We start from the raw sequence: 23,460 nt of genomic DNA on the forward strand, positions 1-23,460 counted from the left end.
TAAATCAGGGCCCTTAGTTGTAGTGGAAACTGCTGAAAAATAAATTGCTGTCTGCAGATCCCTCAATACAGGTAAAGTTTCTTTGCTATTTCAAATAGTTTTACAGGCCCTGTGTTGATAACTTTCACATATCTGTGATTTATAGCAGTGAGATGACATTAAGAAACAGACTATGTAAAACACTCTTTTCCTGTGACTTCTTCATAGGCTGTACAGGAGGTTATTTCCAATCTATTGATAGCACAGATAGAGCTATGTTCTGAAGATTCCCCAGATATTCAGCCTTACTCTCACGAGCGACAAGTTGAAAAAATTGTTGTTCCACTTGGTAAAGAACTAGCAGAAATTCAGAATGCTTACATCAGGGTGAGTTACTACTTTGTTTTTTTACTATTAAAGAGCTCATATCACTATAGAAATAGTAATCCATGTTGTTAATGCCTCTAAATACTAAGACAAGTACTCTGTTAAGCTAACTTACGTTATTTATGCAGTTGGCTTTTTGCTTATATTTAGCCCAGATAGTAAAACAGAATGGCCAATTTCACTTTTGTTACTACTGTATCACTTAATGCTTCTGATTCACTTGCTTCAAGTTTTTGTTTGGCTTCACAAGGGCATGAGGTAATGTTTAATTTTAAACTTCGATTAAAATTAAAAAAAAATCTAGTTATATGGTGTCTTACTCCATAAAGAAACTTGCAGAACCTACATTTGAGCCTAAACTAAATTGACAGCTTATTTTAAGTGGGTTGGTGTAAGAGTATAAACATGATGGGTAAAATTCTCAAGCTATCCATTTCATTGCTATACTTAAACAGAAGTTATTCCTATACTATGAGTATTGAATTAAATGCTTGTCTGTCTTCCTGTAAAAATGTAACTTTTGATTTAGCTGCTTTGTAAGTATACTGTTAAATAGATTTTTCTTCTTTAAAAAGTATTGCCTAGCAAAAAATTATTGCAAACTGTATGGTTGAGGAGCTGACTAAGGTGGTGGTCTTCACCTATGAGTAATCTGTTCAAATACAGTCCAGGTTAGCAATGGACAGAAGTGGCTGCCAACTGATGGCTATTCAGTGGCCTGTCCATTCTCAGTCAAGTTCTATTAGACAGATGTCTGCATCACAGAAGTAATCATTATAATTGGTGTCTTGTTGGACTTCTTTAATAAGAAAAATAAAAGTAGTAGTATTGTTGTGTTTTTATACAGAAGTTTTATCTTTATGAAGAAAAGTTATACAGAGAATAATAGTTCTTACAGAATGAGCAAATAAGCAGTCTGCTAGCTATGAATTTCAGATTCCTTAACTTAAAAACAGAGGCTCTTTCAAGAAATCATCAGGTATTTATTAATGGATGGGGCTTATACATGTTCAAAGTTGCTAGATTTAGTAACATGTTTTCTCCAAATGTTGTGTATTTTTTTTTAAAGTGGTCATCCACTGTGTTGTTGAAGGGGTAGTTAATGATAAGTTTTGTTAGGGTCTATGTGAAGAGTCCTATTAAGTGTCTGAAGAACATTTTCTTATTTGTACAACTTTAGATTTAGGATAGAGCTTTTAACTTGGAGCTATTTTCAGATCTTTAAGCTTAGAGATTATCTCCATGAGACAGTCAAACTGGCTTAATTAAATTAAGTTTTAAACCTGTGCAAACCTTCACTCATTTTGGCTTAAACATAGTTTATTTTGGTTTAATTTAAATCCATTTAGAGCAGATTTAAGCTAAACTGAAACTAGTGTCCACTATAAATTTGTATCAGTTTAAACCAGTGTAGTTTCTATGTGTAGACCGAACTTTATTTTCTGTAATGGGTGCCAGTATGCTTTCAGTCATGTGTTAATTTACTTTTTGGATTTGGCACTGAGAACTTGAGGTTTTTATTGTTTTGATTTGGAATGTAAGATGTCTTTTGTGCCTACACTAAGCATAGTTGCAGTGAAGGAGGTAGAGTGACAGGGTACTGCACTAGTTTTCTTCAGCATTCTACTTGTAGAATACACAGGCAGGCTAAATGCCTCAGATGGCACAGGGGACTGGCTCAGGTAACTCCAATACCCTTTCAGGGATATAGAATGCACTCTCCTTGCACTTGTGCATCACCTGTTTCAAAAGAGGATGGAATCATGACCCTGCTGGCCCTCAAGGTGTCTCACGCACTGGCACTTAGCCTTCCTGGGCCCTTGCACTCCCTGAGGACAGGTTTGTGGTTTCCCTGATAGGTGTACAAGAGGGAGAGCTCCTTCTGTCCTCCTCCAGGGCCAGTCACTATCACAGCATTTTCAAGTATACATGGTGATGGGGCAAGGGAAGGAAAACATTTTAATGTGCACACATAACACTCTTTATTAAATGCCTCTTGTGGTGTGTGTGGTGTTTTTTGTGGGTTTTTTTTTTAACAATTAATTCTAAAACATCCTATGTTGTTTATTCTCACTCTTAGATCTTTGGCCTCCAGTGGGAATCATTGGAAACTCACTCTTAAGATTTTGTGACCCTCTGCAGCTATTGTTATTAAAGACTTGTATTATTATAGTACTGAGATGCCCAACTAACATCAGGGCATCTCTGTTCTAGGCACTTTTCAGACACATAGTAGGAGACCTTCCCCACACTGAAGAGCATACTGCAGCTGGAGATGCAATTCCTATCTTGGATTAGACGTTCGCACGCTAGCTTTGATTGTGCTAACATGCTAAAAATAGTAGTAGAGCTGCAGTGGTGCAAGCGGCAGCATGGGCTTGCTGCCAGTGTGTGTGCCTCGGGTCTTGGATGGGATTGTACTTAAGTGGCTAGACTGTGCTGCCTCCCATGCCATGCAACTCTTTTTAGCAAGTTAGCTTAGTCAAAGCTAGCATATCCACATCTACCCTAGCTGGGAATTACAGCTGTAGCTGCACGGTAGGTGTACCCTCAAATAGCAGTTCCAGGCTGACAGCTTCTAGGTAGCAAAGTCATAAGACTACTTGTACATACACCTCTACTCCAATATAACATGAATTCGGGTATAACGCAGTAAAACAGCTCTCCCGCTCCAGCGGATCAAAGCAAGTTCGATATAACGCGGTTTCACCGATAACGCATTAAGATTTTTTGACTCCCAAGGACAGCGTTATATCAGGGTAGAGGTGTACTAGTTCGCTATTTTCAAGCTGGGCAAGGAGTGTGTGGCTTGTTATTAGAAAGTTAGTTTAAAAAGCCTTTTGGTTTTTAATCTTTACCAATTTACACCTTAGACTAACTGGTTCTTGTAGATGTAGAATTATACCTTTTATGATTTTGCTGTTTCATTACTAGCTATGCTTTGGATTCAAGGTGATCTGCAAAGGTGCACAACTAGATTCTGAAGTAGAACAAAGTCCCAAAAAGCTTTTTTTGAAAAGTCAGCTTGTTTTATGTCATTTTCTGACTATGCCGCTAAGAAACTAGTAGGATGACATCACAGCAACAAGGAAATAAAATCTGATTGACACTGTTGAATGCTTTTTTAACAATTCTTGTTCTTCAAATAGTTTGGAGAAAAGTCTGAACTCCAAATTTCAATTAAGAGCTCCCAACAAGTTCTCAGCAAAATCTTGCAAGGCCAGAGTAGACATATATGGGTTAAATAAAATTTCTCAGCATCTGTAAGCATGGATTAGATGTCCAGGTTTTTTTTAAAAAATACTAGTATATGCGTGCTAAGCACATAATGTGCTTGAAAAGTTAGACCAATGTGCACCATGCACAATAAAATCTGAAGCTTTATTTATGACAATCCATAACATTAAACAAGACACAAGTTTCAGAGAAAGTGAAGGACAGCGTAAAACAAGCTACAGCAGTAATGCAACAAAGCTGGAAAAATCCAATTGTAGTTCTGTAGTTAAATAGTTATTTTTGTAAAAGTAAATAAGCAAGGCCCTGAGTTTCACAGTAACTGGATTAAACTTCTTAGGTACTAATACTGGTTTGAAAAGTACAAAGTAGGCAGGGCAACAATGTTTCAGTATTAAGGCGGAAATATTTAAACTGCCGGGGTATGATCGGAGGGGTGCAGTTTTGTTAGCTGCTTTTAACAATGTATTGTGTCCAAACTATTTAAACAGTTCGAGGAAGTACAGTAGAACCGCAGAGTTACAAACACCTGAGTTACGAACTGACCAGTCAACTACACACCTCATTTGGAACAGGAAGTACACAATCAGGCAGCAGCAGAGATTGAGAGAAGGGGAAGCAACTATGGTACAATTCTGTGTTAAACATAAACTACTTAAAAACAAAAAAAGGGAAAGCATTTTTCTTCTTCATAGTAAAGTTTCAAAGCTGTATTAAGTCAATGTTCATTTGTAAACTTTTGATAGAAAAACAGTAATGTTTGATTCAAAGTTACGAACATTGCAGAGTAGCAAACAACCTCCATTCTGAGGTGTTCGTAACTCTGAGATTCTACTGTATAGCAACAGGAACATCATAAAATGTCTACCCAGATAATAGGAAGCAGGTACCAGAGCATGACAAACATGAATTTTATGACTTGTTAAAAATGTTTTCCCCAGCCTCCTCAAATGTTAGTATGTAAGAAAAGCAAGATTTCAATCAGCTTAATCAATGTTCCTATAAAATATGCTTCTTTATAGATTTGTGTATAAATGAGGAAACTGTCTCCTAGCAGCCACTAGTGTATTGGCCATCTATAGAAATAATATAGTTTTCCATAGCCATACAGTGTACCTTCAAACTTGAAATTTAATTGGTGCTTCTAGCATCTTAAGCAATCTAACACAACTCATAATAAATACTAATGTTCTACATTAATTCATAATTTTACAGAAAATGACACTGTACATTTTACTGCAGTTTTCAGGGTGTTGAAGAACACATTCAGATACTGTGTGAAGATTTTTTTTGTAGCTTATACATTAACAGGAATGTTCTTATGTGACCTTTCTTGACACCCACAAAAGTAGTAAATAGTTCTGTAACTGAACTGAAAACTGCATAACAACTGAGACTTGTTTGAGGTTTTATTTGCTCTGTAGATTAAATACAAACTGACATTTTCAGACTATAGGCATGAATTGTTTCCCATAGATTTATGAAGTCTGAATTGCCAAAAACAACATGTTTTCATAGTATTGCTACTGAGTAATCAAATGCAAAAGTTTTCAGTGTCTGCCAGGAAATCTTGGTAAGCTGTTTCTCCCCATTCCTGTATTTCCCACATATGTGAATTGATTGGATAGAAACTGAAATCTAACTGCATCTTTGGATCCTGTAATGAAACTCATAGATCTGTATAAGCTATATATTTACACTTAATATAACTTCAGATATCTTTGAGACACTGGGGAAAAGCTTATAATATATAGCTATTTAAAGCAAAGCTGGTGTGAAATATTCTAATCAGTAAATCACTGTAAATCACTAAATGGGAAATTGCCAGTTTTACAACTGGATACAAAGTAAGACTGAATCTCTCTAAAAGCTGCTAGCAGTACCCAGGAAAAATGCACGATGTTGTAAGACCTGAGACAGGTAGCTTCCCCATTCCCTTTTCCTACTATTCATACTCTTTCCTCACCTCTGCTCCCACTTCTTTTTTTTTTCCTTTCTCTCCCTGTGTTCCCTAGGTGGCACAAGATGGCAATTTGATCATACACTTGAGCAGATCTGCCATTAACATTTCATTGAGTCAAGGCAATTTTTGTGAGGAAAAATTTAGGCAAACCAGTACACTTGTAATTTTCATGGTATTCTTTAAATATTTGGGTGAAAGGAGGGGTTAGCTTTTACAGTTGTGAAATCAACCAAAATGTTTTAATATAATAAAACATATTTTGGAAAAACAGTTAAGATATTGAAAAGAAAAGTTTTAAAAGTATATCGTTTCAGCCCTAGTCTGTCAAATTAAGCTCTTTCTGGAAAGTATAATTCTGTAACATTCAGACTTTCCACTGAGACATAAACTGTATTCACTGTGATTGGAGGTACTGAAACAAATACGTCATCTAAAAACAACTACTTTGAAAATTCTTTTAATGTATCTAATAAATATTGTATTCAGTTAACCACTGAACTTTTCCCGTGAATACACTTTTTCAGTTGTAATGTGATGAACTTCTTACTGGGTTTCAGAATAAGTCTGTGTGCTAGCAATGTAGAGCTGGAAGGGCCTTTGGGAGGTCATCAAGTCCAATGCCCTGCGTTCAGGCAGGCCCAAATAAACCTAGACCATCTCTGACAGGTGGTTGTCCTACTTGTTAAAAACCTTCAGTGATGGGGATTCTACAACCTCTCTTGGAAGCCTGTTCCAGAGCTTAACTACCATTATAGTTTTCCTAATATCTAACCTAAATCTCCCTTGCTGCAGATTAACACGATTAGTACATGTCCTGCCTTCAGTGGTCATGGAGAGCAATTGATCAACTTCCTGTATAATAGACGTTAACCTATTTGATGACTGTTATCAGATTCCCCCTTATTAGTCTTTTCTCAAGACTAACCATGCCCAGTTTTTGTAACCTTTCCTCATAGATTAGGTTTTCTAAACCTTTTATCATTTTTTTTGCTCTGCTGGATTTTCCAGTTTGTCCACATCTTTCCTGAAGTGTGGCACCCAGAATTGGACACACTACTCTGGTTGAGGCCTCACTAGTGCCTCGTAGAGTGGGACAGTTACCTCCTGTGTCTTAAATATGACAACTCGGTTAATGAATTCCAGAATATTAGCATTTTTTGCAACAGTATCCCGTTGTTTACTAGTATTCAATTTGTGATCCACTATAACTCCCAGATCTTTCTCAACAGTAGTGCCACTTAGCTAGTTATTTCCCACTTTGTAGTTGTGCATTTGATTTTTCTTTCCTAAGTGAAGTACGTTGCAGTTGTCTTCATTCAATTTCATTTTGTTGAATTCAGACCAATTCTCCAATTTGTCAAGGTCATTTTGAATTTTAATCCTGTCCTCCAAAACGTTTGCAGCCCCTCCCCGCCAAGTGTCATCTGAAAATCTTATAGGTATTCTCTCCACTTCATCGTTCAAGTCATTACAGAAAATACTAAATAGCACCAGACCCAGAACTGTCCCCCAGGGGACCCCACTAGGTACATTGCACCATCTGACAATGAACCATTGATAACTAAGGCTACATTTCAGTCACTGGTATTTTTTAGTGAAAGTCCATGGACATGTCATGGGCAGGTTTAAAAAAAAAAAAAAAAAAATTCAAAGCCCATGACCTGTCCATGACTTGTACTATATACTCCTAACTAAATCGGGGATGGGGGGATGGCCCAGGGGTGCTGCACAGGCTCAATGGGGCGAGGGGCACCGCGGTTGCTCAGAGGTGCGGCTCAAGGGGCACTGCCGGTGCTCGGGGTGGAGGGAGCCCTGAAGAAGCATGCGGGCAGTGTGAAGGGGGGAATGGGCGACCTGGGACCCCCACTGGTGCTGGGGGGAGGGGTTGGCAGGCTCCCTATCTGGCTCCATACTTCCCTGGAAGTGGCAACATCCCCCTTCCTCAACTCCTAGGCGGTAGCATGGCAGGCAACTCTGTGCACTGCCTCTTCCCCAAGCACCGGCTCTGTAGCTCCCATTGGCCAGGAACTGCAACCAATGGGAGCTGTGGGTATGGTGCCTGCAAGTAGAAGCAGTGTGCAGAGCCCCCTGGCTGCACTTCCCCCTAGAAGCTGAGGAAGGGGGATGTCACCACTTCCAGGGAGCCCCTCTGAGGTAAACACCACTCAGAACCCTCACCCCGTCCTGCCCCCCCACCCAAACTCCTGCTGCTGCTGGGAGCGGGGGGAGGAGGGGCAGACTGCCCCAGCAGCAGCCAGTGTGTTTGGCCACTGCAGAAATCACCAAGGTCATGGAATCCGTGACCTCTGTGACAGATTTGCAGCCTTACTGATAACTACTCTGAGTATGGTCTTTCAACCAGTTGTGCACTCACCTTATAGTAATTTAATTTAGACCACAATTTCTTAGTTTGAGAATGAGAATGTCATATGGATCTGTGTCAAAAGCCTTACTAAAATCAAGATATATCACATCTTTCCTCCTATAACTCTCTAATAGCCCTCCAATAACCCTGTCAAAGAATTAAGTTTGGTTGATTTGGCATGATTTGTTCTTGATAAATCTGTGCTGGCTATCTTTTATAACCTTATTATCGTCCAGGGACTTACAAACTGATTAAAAATTTGTTCCAGCATCTTTCACGTATCAGTGTTAGGCTGAGTGGTCTAGAATTCCTCAGGTCCTCTTGTTTCCCTTTTTAAAGCTAGATTTAAAAGTTTATTAGAGAATATTTACTACATTGTCCCTTCTCCAGTCCTATGGGACTCACCCAACCTCCATAAGATGTCAAAGATAGTTGCAAATTGCGCAAAGATTGCTTCAGCTAGTTTAAGTACTGCAGGATGAATTTAATCAGCCCTGCCAACTTGAATACATTTATTTAGATAAATATTCTTTAACCTGTTATTTTCTTCTTTTCGCTTGTGTTCCTTCCCTCTTGTTGTCAATATTAATTATGTTGAGTATTTAATGAATACTAAAGCAAAGCAGGAATTAAACACATCAGCGTTGGTGATGTCATCAGTTATTAGCTTTCTTTCCCTGCTAAGTAGAGAACCTATGCTTTCCTTCATCTTTCTCTTCCTTCTAATATAGCTAAAGAACATTTTCTTATTGCCTTTTATATCCCTTGCTCAGTGTAACGGACTTTGTGCCTTAGCCTTTCTGATTTTGTCCCTATGTGCTTGTGCTGTTCCTCTTTTTGTACTGCTCCCTAGTAGTTTGTCCATGTTTCCACTTTTTGTAGGATTCCTTTTTGATGTTCATGTCCTTGAAGATCTCATGATGGAGCCATATTTGACCCTCGCTATTCTTCCTATATTTCCTTCACTTGGGATAGATGACTGTTCTGCCTATAATATTGTCTCCTTGAGAAACTGCCAGGTTTCCTGAACTCCTTCATCGCTTAGATTTTTCTTCCCATGGAACTTTACCTGCCAGTTCTGAGTTTGTTAAAGTCTGCTTGTTTGACGTGCAGTGTCCTTATTCTGCTGCTCTCCCTCCTCTTTCCTTAAACTGATCAAGAAATGGTAGATTCTATCCCAAATTGCCTTCAACCCTCAGATTCCCTACCAATTCCTCCTCATTGGTTGGAATCAGGTCTAAAATGGCTGTCCCTTGGTTACTTCCTGCACTTTCTGAAACACCAAGTTGTTCCCAGTACCTTCCAATAACTTGTGCTTTGCCATATTACTTTTCCAACGGATGTCTACCTAGTTATTCCCCCATTACCATCCAGTCTTGTGTTTGATATTTCTGTTGTCTTTTCTAGAGATTCCTCATCACCTCTTCGTGGTGGTCTATATTTGACTGCTACCATGATGTCACACACATTTTCTCCCCCTTTTATCTTTACCCAGAGACTTTCAGCTGATCTGCCTCCCATCTCCATCTGGACCTCCTCAGTTTTTGCCCTTCCTGTCCTTACTGAACAAGCTGTACCCCTAAATACCAATATTTCAGTCAGGAGACTTATTCCTTCAAGTTTCTGTGATGCCAATTAATCTGCCTTGATTACTATATTCTGAATATCTAGGCAAAGCTTTACTTTTTAAAGTTCACGTCGCTCAGTAAGTTGAATAGCTGAGCAGGAATGATGCCTATCTTCTGTCTGCTGTGTACCGTATTCAGTCATACATTGGGGTGTGGTAGTGAATTTTAAAAAAATGAAAAACTGAACTATTTACTAACCAAACTTGAATGAGCAATGCAACTGACTCTTCGCATCGTGGACACACAATTTCGAAGGTGACATACTTTGGTTAAATATCTTTTTGAGAAAAGTGGGGAAAACCTGTACTCAAGAATGGGATTTTTCAAAAACACTCAGCATTGACTAAACTCTGCTCACAACTTTTATTATGGTCTTCAATTTGAGCAGAGTTGGGCCAACACTGAGCACTTTTGAAAATCTGAAGCTAAATGTTTAGGGCACCCTAGAGATGCTGTAGTGGAAAAATATTTAATATGTTAATATTTAAAAAATCTAAACAGTTCAGTTTAACACTAGAATTTATAAAGTATACCTTTGTGACTTGACTTTACCCCTGTTTAAGAAGATCACATGAATCAATTTGAAAAGTACTATAAATCTCAAAGAAATATGGATAAACTGTAAAACTGAAGTATCTAATATACACAATTTCTTAAGACTTTTTTTTCAAAATTGGCAGTAAAATTTCAGATATTAACACTGATGGCTCATTAACTATATTGGATTTATTGTCATGCTAATTTGACAGACTGCAATATGTAGTTTAGGAAAGTAGGATTAAAAATTGTGTATATTTTATCACAAAGACTTATAAAGCTGTTGACTAGCCTGACATGATTCACTTGCAAATTTAAGTGCGCCATTGTGTACATACTGAATTTGGTTAATGCTAGGTATCAGAAGTGGGAGGCTACGGTCTTTGCAGGAACCATATTTCATTGTGTCGATTTGCAGCAGCTGGATTGGTGAATCCTGCAACAATGAACATATTCTGCAAACATAGCTCAGGGCTCTCCAGAAGTTCTGCCAAAAAGTTTATTTCTCTCATTATAGAGTCTTCATTGGTGACCCCTCTGAAGCTCCTGCAACAACCAATTTTTAATTATATTCTATTATTTTATTGTATTTCCTGGCATCCCCTCTAGATTTTTTTCCTCTTCCCAGTGGTTCTATGGTGATTCTCAATAATACTGCGTAATGTATGCATCATATATGGTGATAACTGCTAAAATGTTTCTTAACCCAAAATTTACAATTGTCAGGTGTAATATTCTCTGTTGCGCTCATCATTCAATTTTTTTTATAGAAAGGCTCAATACAAGTATCATTGTTTCACTAATTTACTTCAAAAAGTTAAATATTTCTATAACATCAGCAACAATCTACAGAATGTAATAGTTACCTCCTGAGTTGACTTTGGTCTCTGAAACAAGTGATATTTAATAAAGATATAACACAAGCTTTGATTTTCAATGTTAGCTTTTAGTATTTGTCATATCCTATTTTCAATATATAGAAAGAGACCTGTACTGCTTAAGGCATTACTATAACAGGATTAATATATGTTTCTTACCTAGTATAAACAACAGTAGGAGGCCACTCTTCAATAATTATGTCTGAATCATAAGGCTGAGGTGGCTGCTCCTGCAGTAGTTCAGGCAGGTAGTATGCGACTGTCACTGAACGTGTTAACTCTGAGTGAGATTCGTTAGTATGCACTAGAGTCACAATAGGTATAGTCATCCCCAAGTACAATCCTGAAGAAAAATACAGGACCATCACTCTAGAGAATACAAAAGAGAACTTTTGCACTTAATATGTATGAAGTTTTAACACTAATATAGAACATTCTTTAGCTAAGCATAGATCAAGTACTGTAGAGTGGAAAAGTTTTTCATAGCAGAATGGAATTCAGTAGATTTAGAAATTGGTGGCTTTAGGTGCTGTTGGCTGAGGCAATTGTTGATTTTAACATTCCACTGTGCTCTGGAATTGCAGCACATACAATATATTAAAATGAAGTGTTCTGAGAGCTCTTCCCTGACTAGATGTAGTTAGGTTTGGCAAAGACAGGGCTTGTCTACACAAGAAAGTTAATTATGGAGTAATGTAGTGTGTGAATTTAAAGCGGATTAATTATTCCCAATTAACTCCATAGTGGATGCTGTTGTTCTACAATAACTTAAATCCACTTAAAAGCAGCAAAGAATCCTGTGGCACCTTATAGACTAACATGCATGACGAAGTGGGTATTCACCCACGAAAGCTCATGCTCCAAAATGTCTGTTAGTCTATAAGGTGCCACAGGATTCTTTGCTGCTTTTACAGATCCAAACTAACACAGCTACCCCTCTGATACTTAAATCCACTTGGATTTGGAATAGGAGCATTTTTATTGCAGAATAGGGACCTCCAGACATGGAGTTACACAGGAATAACTCCCTGTGTAGAGAAGACCACACAAACTGCCTTAATTCTGAACACTTGTCTTTTTAGGTTTATTAACCTAATGGGTTTGTATGTATATTTACACACATACACACACACCTGATCATTATTTTGCATTTTAACGCAGACAAATGCAGAATTACACATCTAGTAGTGCAGGCCATATCTACAGAATGAAGGACTATATCCTGGAAAGCAGTGAGTATGGAAAAAGATTTAGGGGTCATAGTGGATAAGCAACTCAATGTGATCTCCTAATATGATAACTGTGGCAAAAAGGACGAATTCAATCCTTGGATGGATAAAGAGGGGAATATGCGTAGAGAGGTGATTTTTACCTCTGTATATGGGTATTGATGAGACTGATACTGGGATGCTTTGTCCATTTCTGGTGTCCACATTTTAGAAAGGAAGTTGAAAAACTGGAGGTGACTTGATTAATGTATATGTACTTTTGAGGCGAGAAGAGCCCTTTAGTACACTGGGTTTGTAATGTGGCAGAAAAGAGCCCAAAAATAATATATGGAAACTGAAGCCAAAGAAATTTATATTGGAAATTAAGCACAACTTTTTTAACACAGAGGGTGATAATAATTGGAACAAATTTCCAAATCAAGACTGGATGCTTTCCAATACAAGGAAGATAGCTTGTGTTGACTAAAGCATGTTTGGCTCAATACAGAGGTACCTGTGTGAAATTTAATGGCCAGTATTAAACAAGGAATCAGATTAGAAATAGATTATCCAGTGGTCTTTTCTGGCCTTTAGTGTGCAAACTGACTCTTAGAATTTTTCAGTAGTATTCTAACAGTTAGAAATATTTGAACTACCAATATCCAGACAGCCTTTCAGGAAAAACTCATTTGTCTAGTGCTGATCATGTACTCAGTGTGCAAAAAGGCACTTCAGTTTGGGGATTTTTTTTCTCATTTCCAATACAAAGAAGCTGTCACAGAAAGCTGTTTATACTATAAAGGATTGTGTATTTGAAACTGGTTGGTGCAAATCAAACTAGAATTGAAGAGAGGTGCTGGAGCATAAATAGCAGATGATGATCTAATTCAAAACTAGCATCTGTAGTTACCTGAAGAGTTCTGCTCACAAATATATTTCATAAGCTTCATGAATCCCAGACATATGCTCTGTTCATACTGTTCCTCCTGCATTTTAATACAAGCCCATTTAGCTTTTCCATACTGACGTTTTTCGTAAAGCACTTCCCCAAACTGCAAACAAAAAAATCAGACTATGAGTTAGTATCTTAATTTGATGTTAAGCATGCATAATTTAAAGAACTCCTCAGTGTTTAAGATGACTAAGTCAGAGCCTTGGCCTGTTTTGAAAAGAAATAAGCTAACTGGTACACGGGCAGGAAGAATGAAAAGAATGACTAGTGATAATACTGAAGTCTTGATGTTTCAATTTAAAAATATTGGAAAGAATATTGCTTTTCAAATCTTAATATTTAGTTCACTTTTTGTAGCTAGCTCAAACACTAAGGTTATCTAATGGGCTTTGTCTTCTGAGATATGGCTGTGTGCTAGCCACTTGCCTCAAAAGACTATTACCCTGGTAAGTGGCAGGATTTTTTAAGACTTAAAACTCTGGTAGTGGGGCCATCTGCAGATTTTGATACATTAATTTTTTCCAAGTTTTCCATTAACTCGAATCAATATAAATGATTACCTTGACAAGGGCCATAATCAATGATGCTGCAACTTGATCATAAAACAGATTTATGTGGCGGTTAGTGGCAAGGTAATATAACTTGCACTGATTTAGCATTCAGTGAGTTTGCAGTATCACTGTAAATTACTGAATTACTATGTTCAGAGAACATTGAGGTTTCAATGTCAAGCACTCAAAGATAAAGAAATACCAGCATTAAAGTTGCTCATGCAACCTTAATTCAGCGCCTTTACACCTATGCATTATGGTACAGTCTCTAATTACATGATGACCTACTATTTTTCCCCCAGAACCCCTGCCTCATTCTGTGCACAGGATGGACAGTACTCACTTAATGAGCAGCTATTCTGTATTTGTTTTATCCTCCTGGTTCAATTTGTGGCTTTACATCTTATTAACTCCACACTATTCAAACTCAGCTCTAAAGACAGTATTAATTTCCTCCTGGGCTTTTCTATAGAACTCATCATACAGTGTCTGAGTGCTTCATGAACCTTAATTAATTAATCTTTGCAGCACTCGTGTGAGATAAAGGGATATTACTATCCCCATTTTACCAAAGAGGAGCTGAAAGCAGAGATACAGGTCAAAAGTATCCACTGACTTTGGGTGCTTAATTTGAGAGGCCAACAACGTGATTTTTTCAGTGTACTTAGCATTATATAACACTTCATATGTTCAAAGCACAGCTCCAACTGACTTCAGTTGCAGCTGAGAGTGCTCAGCATTTATTCAAATAATACCCTAGTGTCTCAAATTGGGCACCCAGAAAATGAGGAGCACCATTAGTGAACACCCCTGAAAAGTTTGGTTTTAAGTTACTTGCCCAGCATTACATAAGAGTGTAGGGGCAGAGGCAGGGATAGAATCTGATTCTCCAGGGCAGCATTCAGCTGTGTTAACTGTGAGACCATCTTTCTCTTCTTGCAATCCCCTGCCTCATTCCTACACACCTTCTAATTTCTGCAACAAATGAGACAAGGGTCCTATAGACAACAGCCTCCTGTACTACACACTTGATTCATACCCAGAGCACCTTCCATCACATCCACTGAATGAGGCACAGATCCTGTAGAGGAAAATAGTATGTAATTGTCACAGTTTCAGGATAACTGCACTTGTAGTCTCCCTCCATGGTCCCTTCAGGAACCTGCTTAAAGATTTCCAGGTTCCAGCCATCACCTCTCCTGGCTGGGAACTGTCTCATACCCTCCTGACAGAGGTTTTAATGCTGCAGCACTACCTGATCTACACTGGTGTATCCCCAGCAAGCCAGTCTGCCTAAAAGACTAGTGTCTGCTCTTTATTTTTTTTCTGAGAACTATTCTAACTGCTGGCAATACATTAGTTAGTTACCACACAGCTCTTGAACAGCGCTTTTTGTTCAAAAGGTTAAAAGCATTATGGAGAGAACTTACAAAATAAAAAAAAAGTGTTTTCCTATATGCATACCAAAGTTCACTAAAGGTTACCCATTAGTCTCAGCCTCTCCCTCCCTTACAGAAAAATTCTGTTTGTTTGAAACAGGAAAAAGAGCCTGAAGTCAGTTAAAACTCAGGCGGTTTATTCTACAGTACTTTCTCTCTCTTGGTCTCTGGAGAATCCAGTCTGAATTAGTATATGTGAGCCTTCTCAGGAAGTGGTACGGTGGTGGGGCCATCTGGGTGATTTGATGGTCAGGATCCCATAGGAAGCTAATATGAGAGGGCAAGAAGTCCAGGAGAGCTGGCTGTATTTTAAAGAAGTCTTATTGAGGGCGCAGGAACAAACCATCCCTAAGTACAGAAAGAATAGCAAACATGGCAGGTGACCAGCTTGGCTTAACAGTGAAATCTTCAGTGAGCTTAAACTCAAAAAGGAAGCTTACAAGAAGTGGAAATTTGGACGGATGATGACTAGGGAGGAGGAAAAAATAGTGGTAGAGCATGCAGGGGTGTAATCAGGAAGGCCAAGGCGCAATTGGAGTGGCAGCTAGCAAGGGATGTGAAGGATAACAAGAAGGGTTTCTACAGGTATGTTAGCAACAAGAAGATGGTCAGGAAAAGTGTGGGACCCTTACTGAATGAGGGAGGCAACGTAGTGACAGATAGTGTGTAAAAAAGCTGAAGTACTCAATGCTTTTTTTGCCTCGATCTTCACAGACAAGGTCAGCTCCCAGACTGCTGCACTGGACAACACAGTATGGGGAGGAGGTGAGCAGCCCTCAGTGGTGAAAGAACAGGTTAAAGACTATTTAGAAAAGCTGGACATGCACAAGTCCATGGGTCTGGAACTAATGCATCCAAGGGTGCTGAGGGAGTTGGCTGATGTGATTGCAGAGCCATTGGCCATTATCTTTGAGAATTCATGGGGATCAGGGGAGGTCCCAGATAATTGGAAAAAGGCAAATACAGTGCCCATATTTAAAAAAGGGAAGAAAGAGAACCCAGGGAACTACAGACCAGTCAGCCTCACTTCAGTCCCCGGAAAAATCATAGAGCAGGTCCTCCAGGAATCCATTTTGAAGCACTTGGAGGAGAGGAAGGTGATCAGGAACAGTCAACACGGATTCACCAAGGGCCAATCATGCTGACCAACCTGATTGCCTTTTATGATGAGATCAGTGGATATGGGGAAGCGGTGGACGTAATATATGTTGACTTTAGCGAAGCTTTTGATATGGTCTCCCACAGCATTCTTGCTAACAAGTTAAAAAAGTATGGACTGGATGAATGGACTATAAGGTGGATAGAAAGCTGGCTAGATTGTTGGGCTCAACGGGTACTGATCAATGGCTCGATGTCTAGTTGGCAGCCAGTATCAAGCAGAGTGCCCTAGGGGTTGGTCCTGGGGCCGGTTTTGTTCAACATCTTTTTAATCTGGATGATGGGCTGAATTGTACCCTCAGCCAGTTTGCAGATGACATTAAGCTGCGGGGAGAGGTAGATACACTGGAGGGTAGGGATAGGGTCCAGAGTGACCTAGACAAATTGGAGGATTGGACCAAAAGAAATCTGATGACGTTCAACAAGGACAAGTGCAGAGTCCTGCATTTAGGACGGAAGAATCCCATGCACTGCTACAGACTAGGGAACGACTGGCTAAGCAGCTGTTCTGCAGAAAAAGACCTGGGGATTTCAGTGGACGAGAAGCTAGATATGAGCCAGCAGTGTGCCCTTATTGCCAAGAAGGCCAATGCCATATTGGGCTGTATTAGGAGATGCACTGCCAGCAGATACAGGGAAGTGATAAATCCCCTCTACTTGACACTGGTGAGGCCACACCTGGAGTATTGCATTTGGTTTTGGTTCCCCCACTACAGAAGAGATGTGGACAAATTGGAGAGAGTCCAGTGGAGGGCAAAAAAAATTAGGGAGCTGAGCATGTGACTTACAAGGAGAGGCTGAGGGAACTGGGGTTATTTAGTCTGCAGAAGAGAAGAGTTAGGGGAGATTTTATAGCAACCTTCAGCTGCTGAAGGCAGGTTCCAAAGAAGATGGAGCTCAGCTGTTCTCAGTGGTGGCAGATGACAGAACAACAAGTAATGGTCTCAAGTTGCAGTGGGGGAGGTCTAGGTTGGATATTAGGCAACACTATTTCACTGGGCCGGTGATGAAGCACTGGAATGGGTTACCTAGGGAGATAGTGGAATCTCTTTCCTTAGAGGTTTTTAAGGCCCAGCTTGACAAAGCCCTGGCTAGGATGATTTAGCTGGGGTTTGTCCTGCTTTGAGCAGGGAATTGGACTAGATGACCTCCTGAGTCTCTTCCAACCCTAATATTCTGTGATCCCATGGTTTGCCTTAATCACCACCCACTGTTTCTGGTTCCTGGAAGAGGAGCTGTAGCAACCCTCCCTTGTGGAGGAGGTTATGAAGTCGCACCTTCTCTCTCTAATATCCTGGGACCAACACAGCTATAACACTATAATTTCCTAGGCTTTTAAAAAAGCAAATAAGGAAAAAAATTCCCTCATCTGGCATCATAGTGACACCAACATGGTTTATCAATAGGTGTGGAAACTTTAGATCTTCTGCCACTTGAAGTAAAGGAGTAAGGATAGAGGATGATAATGTACTACTGCTGTATGGACTTTCACTTGAGGGGGATGCGATGCACGCTTTGCTGATGGGTTTCACAGTTGCTGATAGGAGAGGAACGGCCAGGCTTAGGAATCTTGGGTTAGAGTCCAGCTTCTGGGTGGGAGTATGCTCTACAGAGCACAGATTCTTCTGCCCATATTCCTCCAACGTGGGAGGGATAGCTCAGTGGTTTGAGCATTGGCCTGCTAGACCCAGGGTTGTGAGGTCAGTCCTTGAGGGGGCCATTTAGGGATCTGGGGAAAAAAGATTGGTCCTGCTTTGAGCAGGGGGTTGGACTAGATGATCTCCCTTCCAAGGCTGATAGTCTATTCTGTGATTCCCTTCTGCTTGACCAAGCTGATATTTGTAATGACTAGTAAAGAGCACATACAATTGGTGAAAAATCCCTACTCTGAAATCTGTTTGCATTGAATGTTTGTTTGTAATTCCAGTAACAACTAGTACTGTCTATTTGTAAACAGGGTGAAATTAATTGAATTAGCTATAGATAGATAATTCAACTCTGCTGGCTTCACCTTTTTGCTTTTAAATATGTCGATATTTGTTTTTACTCACACTTTTGGTAACAGCCTTTGTGTTCTGATAAAACAATGGATCCGATAAACAGAGAAGTTAATCCCACCACTTGATTAGCCAGCTTAGTGATACATTTTGAGAGTGGAAATGGAAAACTAGAAATGAATTTCAAATAGTTAAGGAGTGGAAATGTTATCTCTGGGCTGGTCCACACTACGGGGGGGAAATCGATCTTAGATACGCAACTTCAGCTACGTGAATAACGGGATCGATGTCCCCGGCTCTCCCTGTCGATTCTGGAACTCCGTTGGGGTTGATGGAGTTCCGGAATCGATATAAGCGCGCTCGGGGATCGATATATCGCGTCTAGATAAGACGCGATATATCGATCCCCGAGCAATCGATTTTAAAGGCGGGTAGTCTGAACGTAGCCTCAGAGGCATTTTAAAGATGATATCCACATGTGTATTCTTGAAATCTGCAAAGCAGAACTAGACTGTAACTGACCCAGGCTCTGAGTAGGGAGAAGGTATTCTGTTCTCTAGATCAGAGCAAGCATGGATTGTACAAAATGGCAAATTCACAAATCAAAAGCACTCTTGAGGGCAGTCTTTTTTTGGACTCTTACTTTTGAAGTTAAAATATCTAAGTATTTAGCTTGCATTAAGCTTTCAGTAGCTATTATGCAGTGTTCATACAAATCTCATACTCTCTCACCTTAACTTTTTCTGTTTAATTTGGATTTAATCTAATTGCTTGGGAAAACACTGACTTTATTTTTTTAAAATTATATTTGAAAATAACATCTGTTGCATATCTGGCAAGGTAAATAAAGGGAAAATATGCTTTAAACTCTGAAGTACACATTCAGTTACTGATTTGGGATGCTGACATACTGAAGTGGTTTTGGATCACCTAACTTTCATTCTAGGCATACTGATTTCAATCAGTTGTGTGCACTGTTCTCCCCTTATTCAGTTATGGACTGTTAAACATTAGGGCCAGGTTTGTTTCCTCATGTTTTCAGTTACCTCATCAGTCTTGCAACACTTAAAAAATTAAATTGCTTATCAAAGTGTACTCTTTTCAAATACTTGAAATAAATACTTGGCAGGAAAAGAATTACCTTTTCTTTGCGGTGTATCAGTGTAAATGGGATACTTTCTCTCTCCTGAGGTTGATTATTTCTCGTCAGTTGCTGGATTGGCTCTGCCATGTCTGCAAGGATATCATATGTTTTTAATTTTAGAATTGAAACTACAGAAATAAGGAATAAGCACATCTGGTTTTATTTTGGCCTATTTTGCTTTTGTTAAAAAATGAGCCTGACTGACCTCAGTGTAGAAAGGCACAGTAAGTTGATTTTCTTACCTTTGCACCTCTAAAATTATAGCAGATTTGAAACTTCCTATTTATTCATATCACAAAGTACCATACTGTCCGAGTCTTACTATACTCCCTATTGATTATTGACACTCCCACTGCCCCAGTAGAGAAACCCAACATGTACAACTGTTCAGGAAGCAATGCCTAGATAAGAGTCTAGTCCAGTAGTTCTCAACGTACGGCCTCAATCAGCGCACAGCTGCAGTCCATGTGACATCCTCAAGGCCATATGGGGTTTTTATATATATAGGCCACATCCATACTGTCTCTATAAGGGCTGACAAGCGATTAAAAAAATTAATTGTGATTAATCATGCGACTAAAAAATTTGGTAATTAATCTCTGTTTAATAGTAGAATACTATTAATTTAAATATTTTTGGATGTTTTCTACATTTCAAATATATTGATTTCAATTACAACACAATACAAAGTATACAGTGCTCACTTCATATTTATTTTTATCACAAATATATGCACTGTAACAAACAAACAAGAAATAGTATCTTTCAATTTACCTAATACAAGTACTGTAGTGCAATCTCTTTATCATGAAGGTTAAACTTAAAAGTATAGAATTATTTAAAAAAAATTCAAAAATAAAACTATGTAAAACTTTAGTGCCTACAAGTCCGCTCAGTCATACTTCTTGTTCAGCCAATCACTCAGACAAACAAGTTTGTTTAACATTTGCAGGAGATAATGCTGCCCGCTTCTCGTTCACGTCACCTGAAAGTGAGAACAGGCGTTCACACGGCACTATTGCAGCTGGTATCACAGGATATTTACATGCCAGATGTGCTAAAGGTTCATATGTGCCTTCATGCTTCAACCACCATTTCAGAGGACGTGTCCATGCTGTTGACGGGTTCTGCTTGATAACAATCCAAAGCAGTGCGGACTGATGCATGTTCATTTTTATCATCTGAGTCAGATGCCACGAGCAGAAGGTTGATTTTCTTTTTTGGTGGTTCAAGTTCTGTAGTCCTCACATTGGAGTGTTGCTCTTTTAAGACTTCGGAAAGTATGCTCCACACCTCGTGTCTCTCAGATTTTGGAGGCACTTCAGATTCTTAAACCTTGGGGCAAGTGCTGTAGCTATCTTTATAAATCTCAGATAGGTACCTTCTTTGTGTGTTGTCAAATCTACAGCAAAAGTGTTCTTAAAAAGAACATTGTGCTGAGTCTTCATCTGAGACTACTATAACATGAAATATATGGCAGAATCCAAGTAAAACAGAGCCGGAGACATACAGTTCTCCCCCCAGAAGTTCATTAACAAATTTAATTAACTCATTTTCTTTTAACAAGAGTCATCAGCATAGAAACATGTCCTCTGGAATGAGGCAATATCTGCCTCCTTACACAATCGTTCCCTAATAACAAGGAGTTCGAAGTAGGAGAGGATTTTAAAAAATAACCCAAAGCCCTGAAGCAAAACAAGGGATTTCAGTCACGGAACTGATCAGGAGTTCATGCGTGCAACTTGTACAGAATTAAGTGTGACATTAATATGGTATCTAAATACCACAGATAGGCACTACAGCTTACTTGAAAAGAAGTTTGCTTTGTCTTGTTAACCTTAAAAAAGACTGAGATTTCTTATATGGGGGAATCACTGAGTTATACTAAGAAAGAATAAAATGGCCAAACTTATGAAACATGCCAGCTATATGTTTCAGTGAAGACCATGCCCTTTGAAAACTTATCTTAAACAGCCACAGGTCCCTAATTCAATATTTAAATAATATGGGGAATTTTTCTACACTCTACTTTAAGACCTGCAATGTCAAAGGCTCTTTAAATTGCAATTGTTTCCATCAATTGCATAATATTTTATACATATTTGTCATAATGATGTGATTAGATACATAACCTACTTTAGATAAGGGATTTTACTTTAGCTTTGAAGGTGCAGAAGATACTGTAACAAAGTTCCTCCTCTACCTTGGTGTGTACTGCGCTTATTGGCAGATTTGCTCACCTCAGTGGCCTTCCCCACAGTCTGAGTCAACTCCTCCTGTGTTGGATCAGGAGTTGGGAGGTTTGGGGGGAACCTGGGCCTGCCCTCTCCTCCGGGTTCCAGCCCAGGGCCCTGTGGATTGCAGCTGTCTATAGTGCCTCCTGTAACAGCTGTGTGACAACTACACCTCCCTGGGCTACTTCCCCAAGGCCTCCTCCAAGCAACTTCTTTATCCTCACCACAGGATCTTCCTCCTGGTGTCTGATAACGCTTGTACTCCTTAGTCCTCCAGCAGCACAGCCTCTCACTCTCAGCTCCTTGTGCCTCTTGCTCCCAGCTCCTCACACACACTTCCTCTCCTCTGGCTCCCCCATCCCTGACTGGAGTGAGCTCCTTTTTAAACCCAGGTGCCCTGATTAGCCTGCCTTGATTGGCTGCAGGTGTTCTAATCAGCCTGTCTGCCTTAATTGGTTCTAGCAGGTTCCTGATTACTCTAGTGCAGCCCCTGTTCTGGTCACTCAGGGAACAGAAAACTACTCACCCAGTGACCAGTATATTTGCCCTCTACCAGACTCCTGTACCCCACTGGCCTGGGTCTGTCACAATACTTAAAATGACTAAATTAACTGGTCAACTTTTGTAATAGTAAATATTGACTTTCTAGCAAAACGAAGCTGTAATGTACAAAAGCTTGAATCAGGACAAAATAGGTTTCAAAACTTCAGATTTGTAAATTTTTCACATCCTGATGCAGAAAGAATTCACAGTGGATTAATATTTTAATATTAGTCATAATGGCATAACAGAAGACACTGGCAAGTCTAAAATAAAAAAGCTACCACTTTTGTTTGGGTTAAAAGGCACACTAGCATTTTGTATACTTCTTTGCTTTGTTTGTAAGTAAAGATGGTACTGAATATAAAAAATGAGCCTCTTAAGTGTCGTGTGTGTTGCTTGTGCTCACAGTCCTGGCACCAAGGCAGCTGAATTAAGATGGCATGAGGTCCCTAAGGCAATGCCAGAATTAACTTCTGAGTCTTGACTTTGTGACCTTAATAGTTTTTTAATATGTTTTTGTATGTAATTTCCTAGGTTTTTTTAAAGCAAATTGAATAACAAGAAATTCCCTCATGTGGCATTATAGGGACATCAACATCGGTCCTCTGCTGGGTTGGAACCTTTTAGATCTACTGCACAGACCTCTGCCACTTGAGCTAATGGAGTAACTGATAGCAGTTGTAGGTTATCATCCTGTGTGTGGGTCAGCACGAGGTGAAGGAGAGATACTTTGTGTGTGTGTTTCAAAGATAGTTGTTAACAGTAGAGGAATGGTGAGACTCTGGAGGGGAGTGTGTTCTAATGGGTACAAACATTTCTGCCCAGTCCCACTCCAGTCTTTTATCCACCCCAAGTTCCTTGTTCCAATCACATTCTTCTTGCCTACCCAGTTTCATGCCAGTCTCCTTTCCCAGCCAGTCTTAGTGTCCCTCTCCAGGCTCCTCATCCAACTTCTCTTCTCTCCCATGCCCACTCCCCAGATTCCAGTCCTAGGTTCCCTTCATTGAGCTCCTTATCCAATCTCCGTATCTCCCCTGACCTTTTTCCCCTCCCTGGCTCCTTGTCAGTCTCTCTGTATAGCCAGTCCCCATTCTCCCTGAACACCCAGCCCCTTGTCAGATCTGTCTTCCCTCCCCTGCACCCCCATTCTTTCTGATTTAGTCCCAGGCTCCTCGTCCAGCCAGTCCCAGCTTCTTGTCCAATCTCAGTGTTTGTGCCCCAAAGCCTACTGGCTTCCATCACCCTAGTCTCCTTGCTCAATGT

The 23,460-nt window shown here is 39.6% G+C and overlaps 2 protein-coding genes across 2 annotated transcripts in view; one reads left to right on the forward strand and one right to left on the reverse strand.

The window, feature by feature from the left end:
• Window positions 1–23,460, forward strand: part of FANCM (FA complementation group M) — a 157,747-nt gene that overhangs the window by 16,027 nt on the left and 118,260 nt on the right. Inside the window, exon 4 of the mRNA XM_030558989.1 lies at window positions 208–366. Within this exon, the coding sequence (XP_030414849.1) occupies window positions 208–366 (159 nt within the window). The remainder of the gene's footprint in view (window positions 1–207; window positions 367–23,460) is intronic.
• The window catches only part of LOC115651667 (heme-binding protein 2-like), a 28,052-nt gene continuing 12,571 nt past the window's right edge, over window positions 7,980–23,460 (reverse strand). Inside the window, exons 2-5 of the mRNA XM_030562782.1 lie at window positions 19,418–19,509; window positions 13,090–13,231; window positions 11,131–11,314; window positions 7,980–10,639 (exon numbers count right to left, since the gene is read on the reverse strand). Coding sequence (XP_030418642.1) covers window positions 10,468–10,639; window positions 11,131–11,314; window positions 13,090–13,231; window positions 19,418–19,509 — 590 coding nt within the window. The 3' untranslated portion in view covers window positions 7,980–10,467. The remainder of the gene's footprint in view (window positions 10,640–11,130; window positions 11,315–13,089; window positions 13,232–19,417; window positions 19,510–23,460) is intronic.

The sequence above is a fragment of the Gopherus evgoodei genome, chromosome 4 (assembly GCF_007399415.2).
Source record: "Gopherus evgoodei ecotype Sinaloan lineage chromosome 4, rGopEvg1_v1.p, whole genome shotgun sequence".
Taxonomy (NCBI): domain Eukaryota; kingdom Metazoa; phylum Chordata; order Testudines; family Testudinidae; genus Gopherus; species Gopherus evgoodei.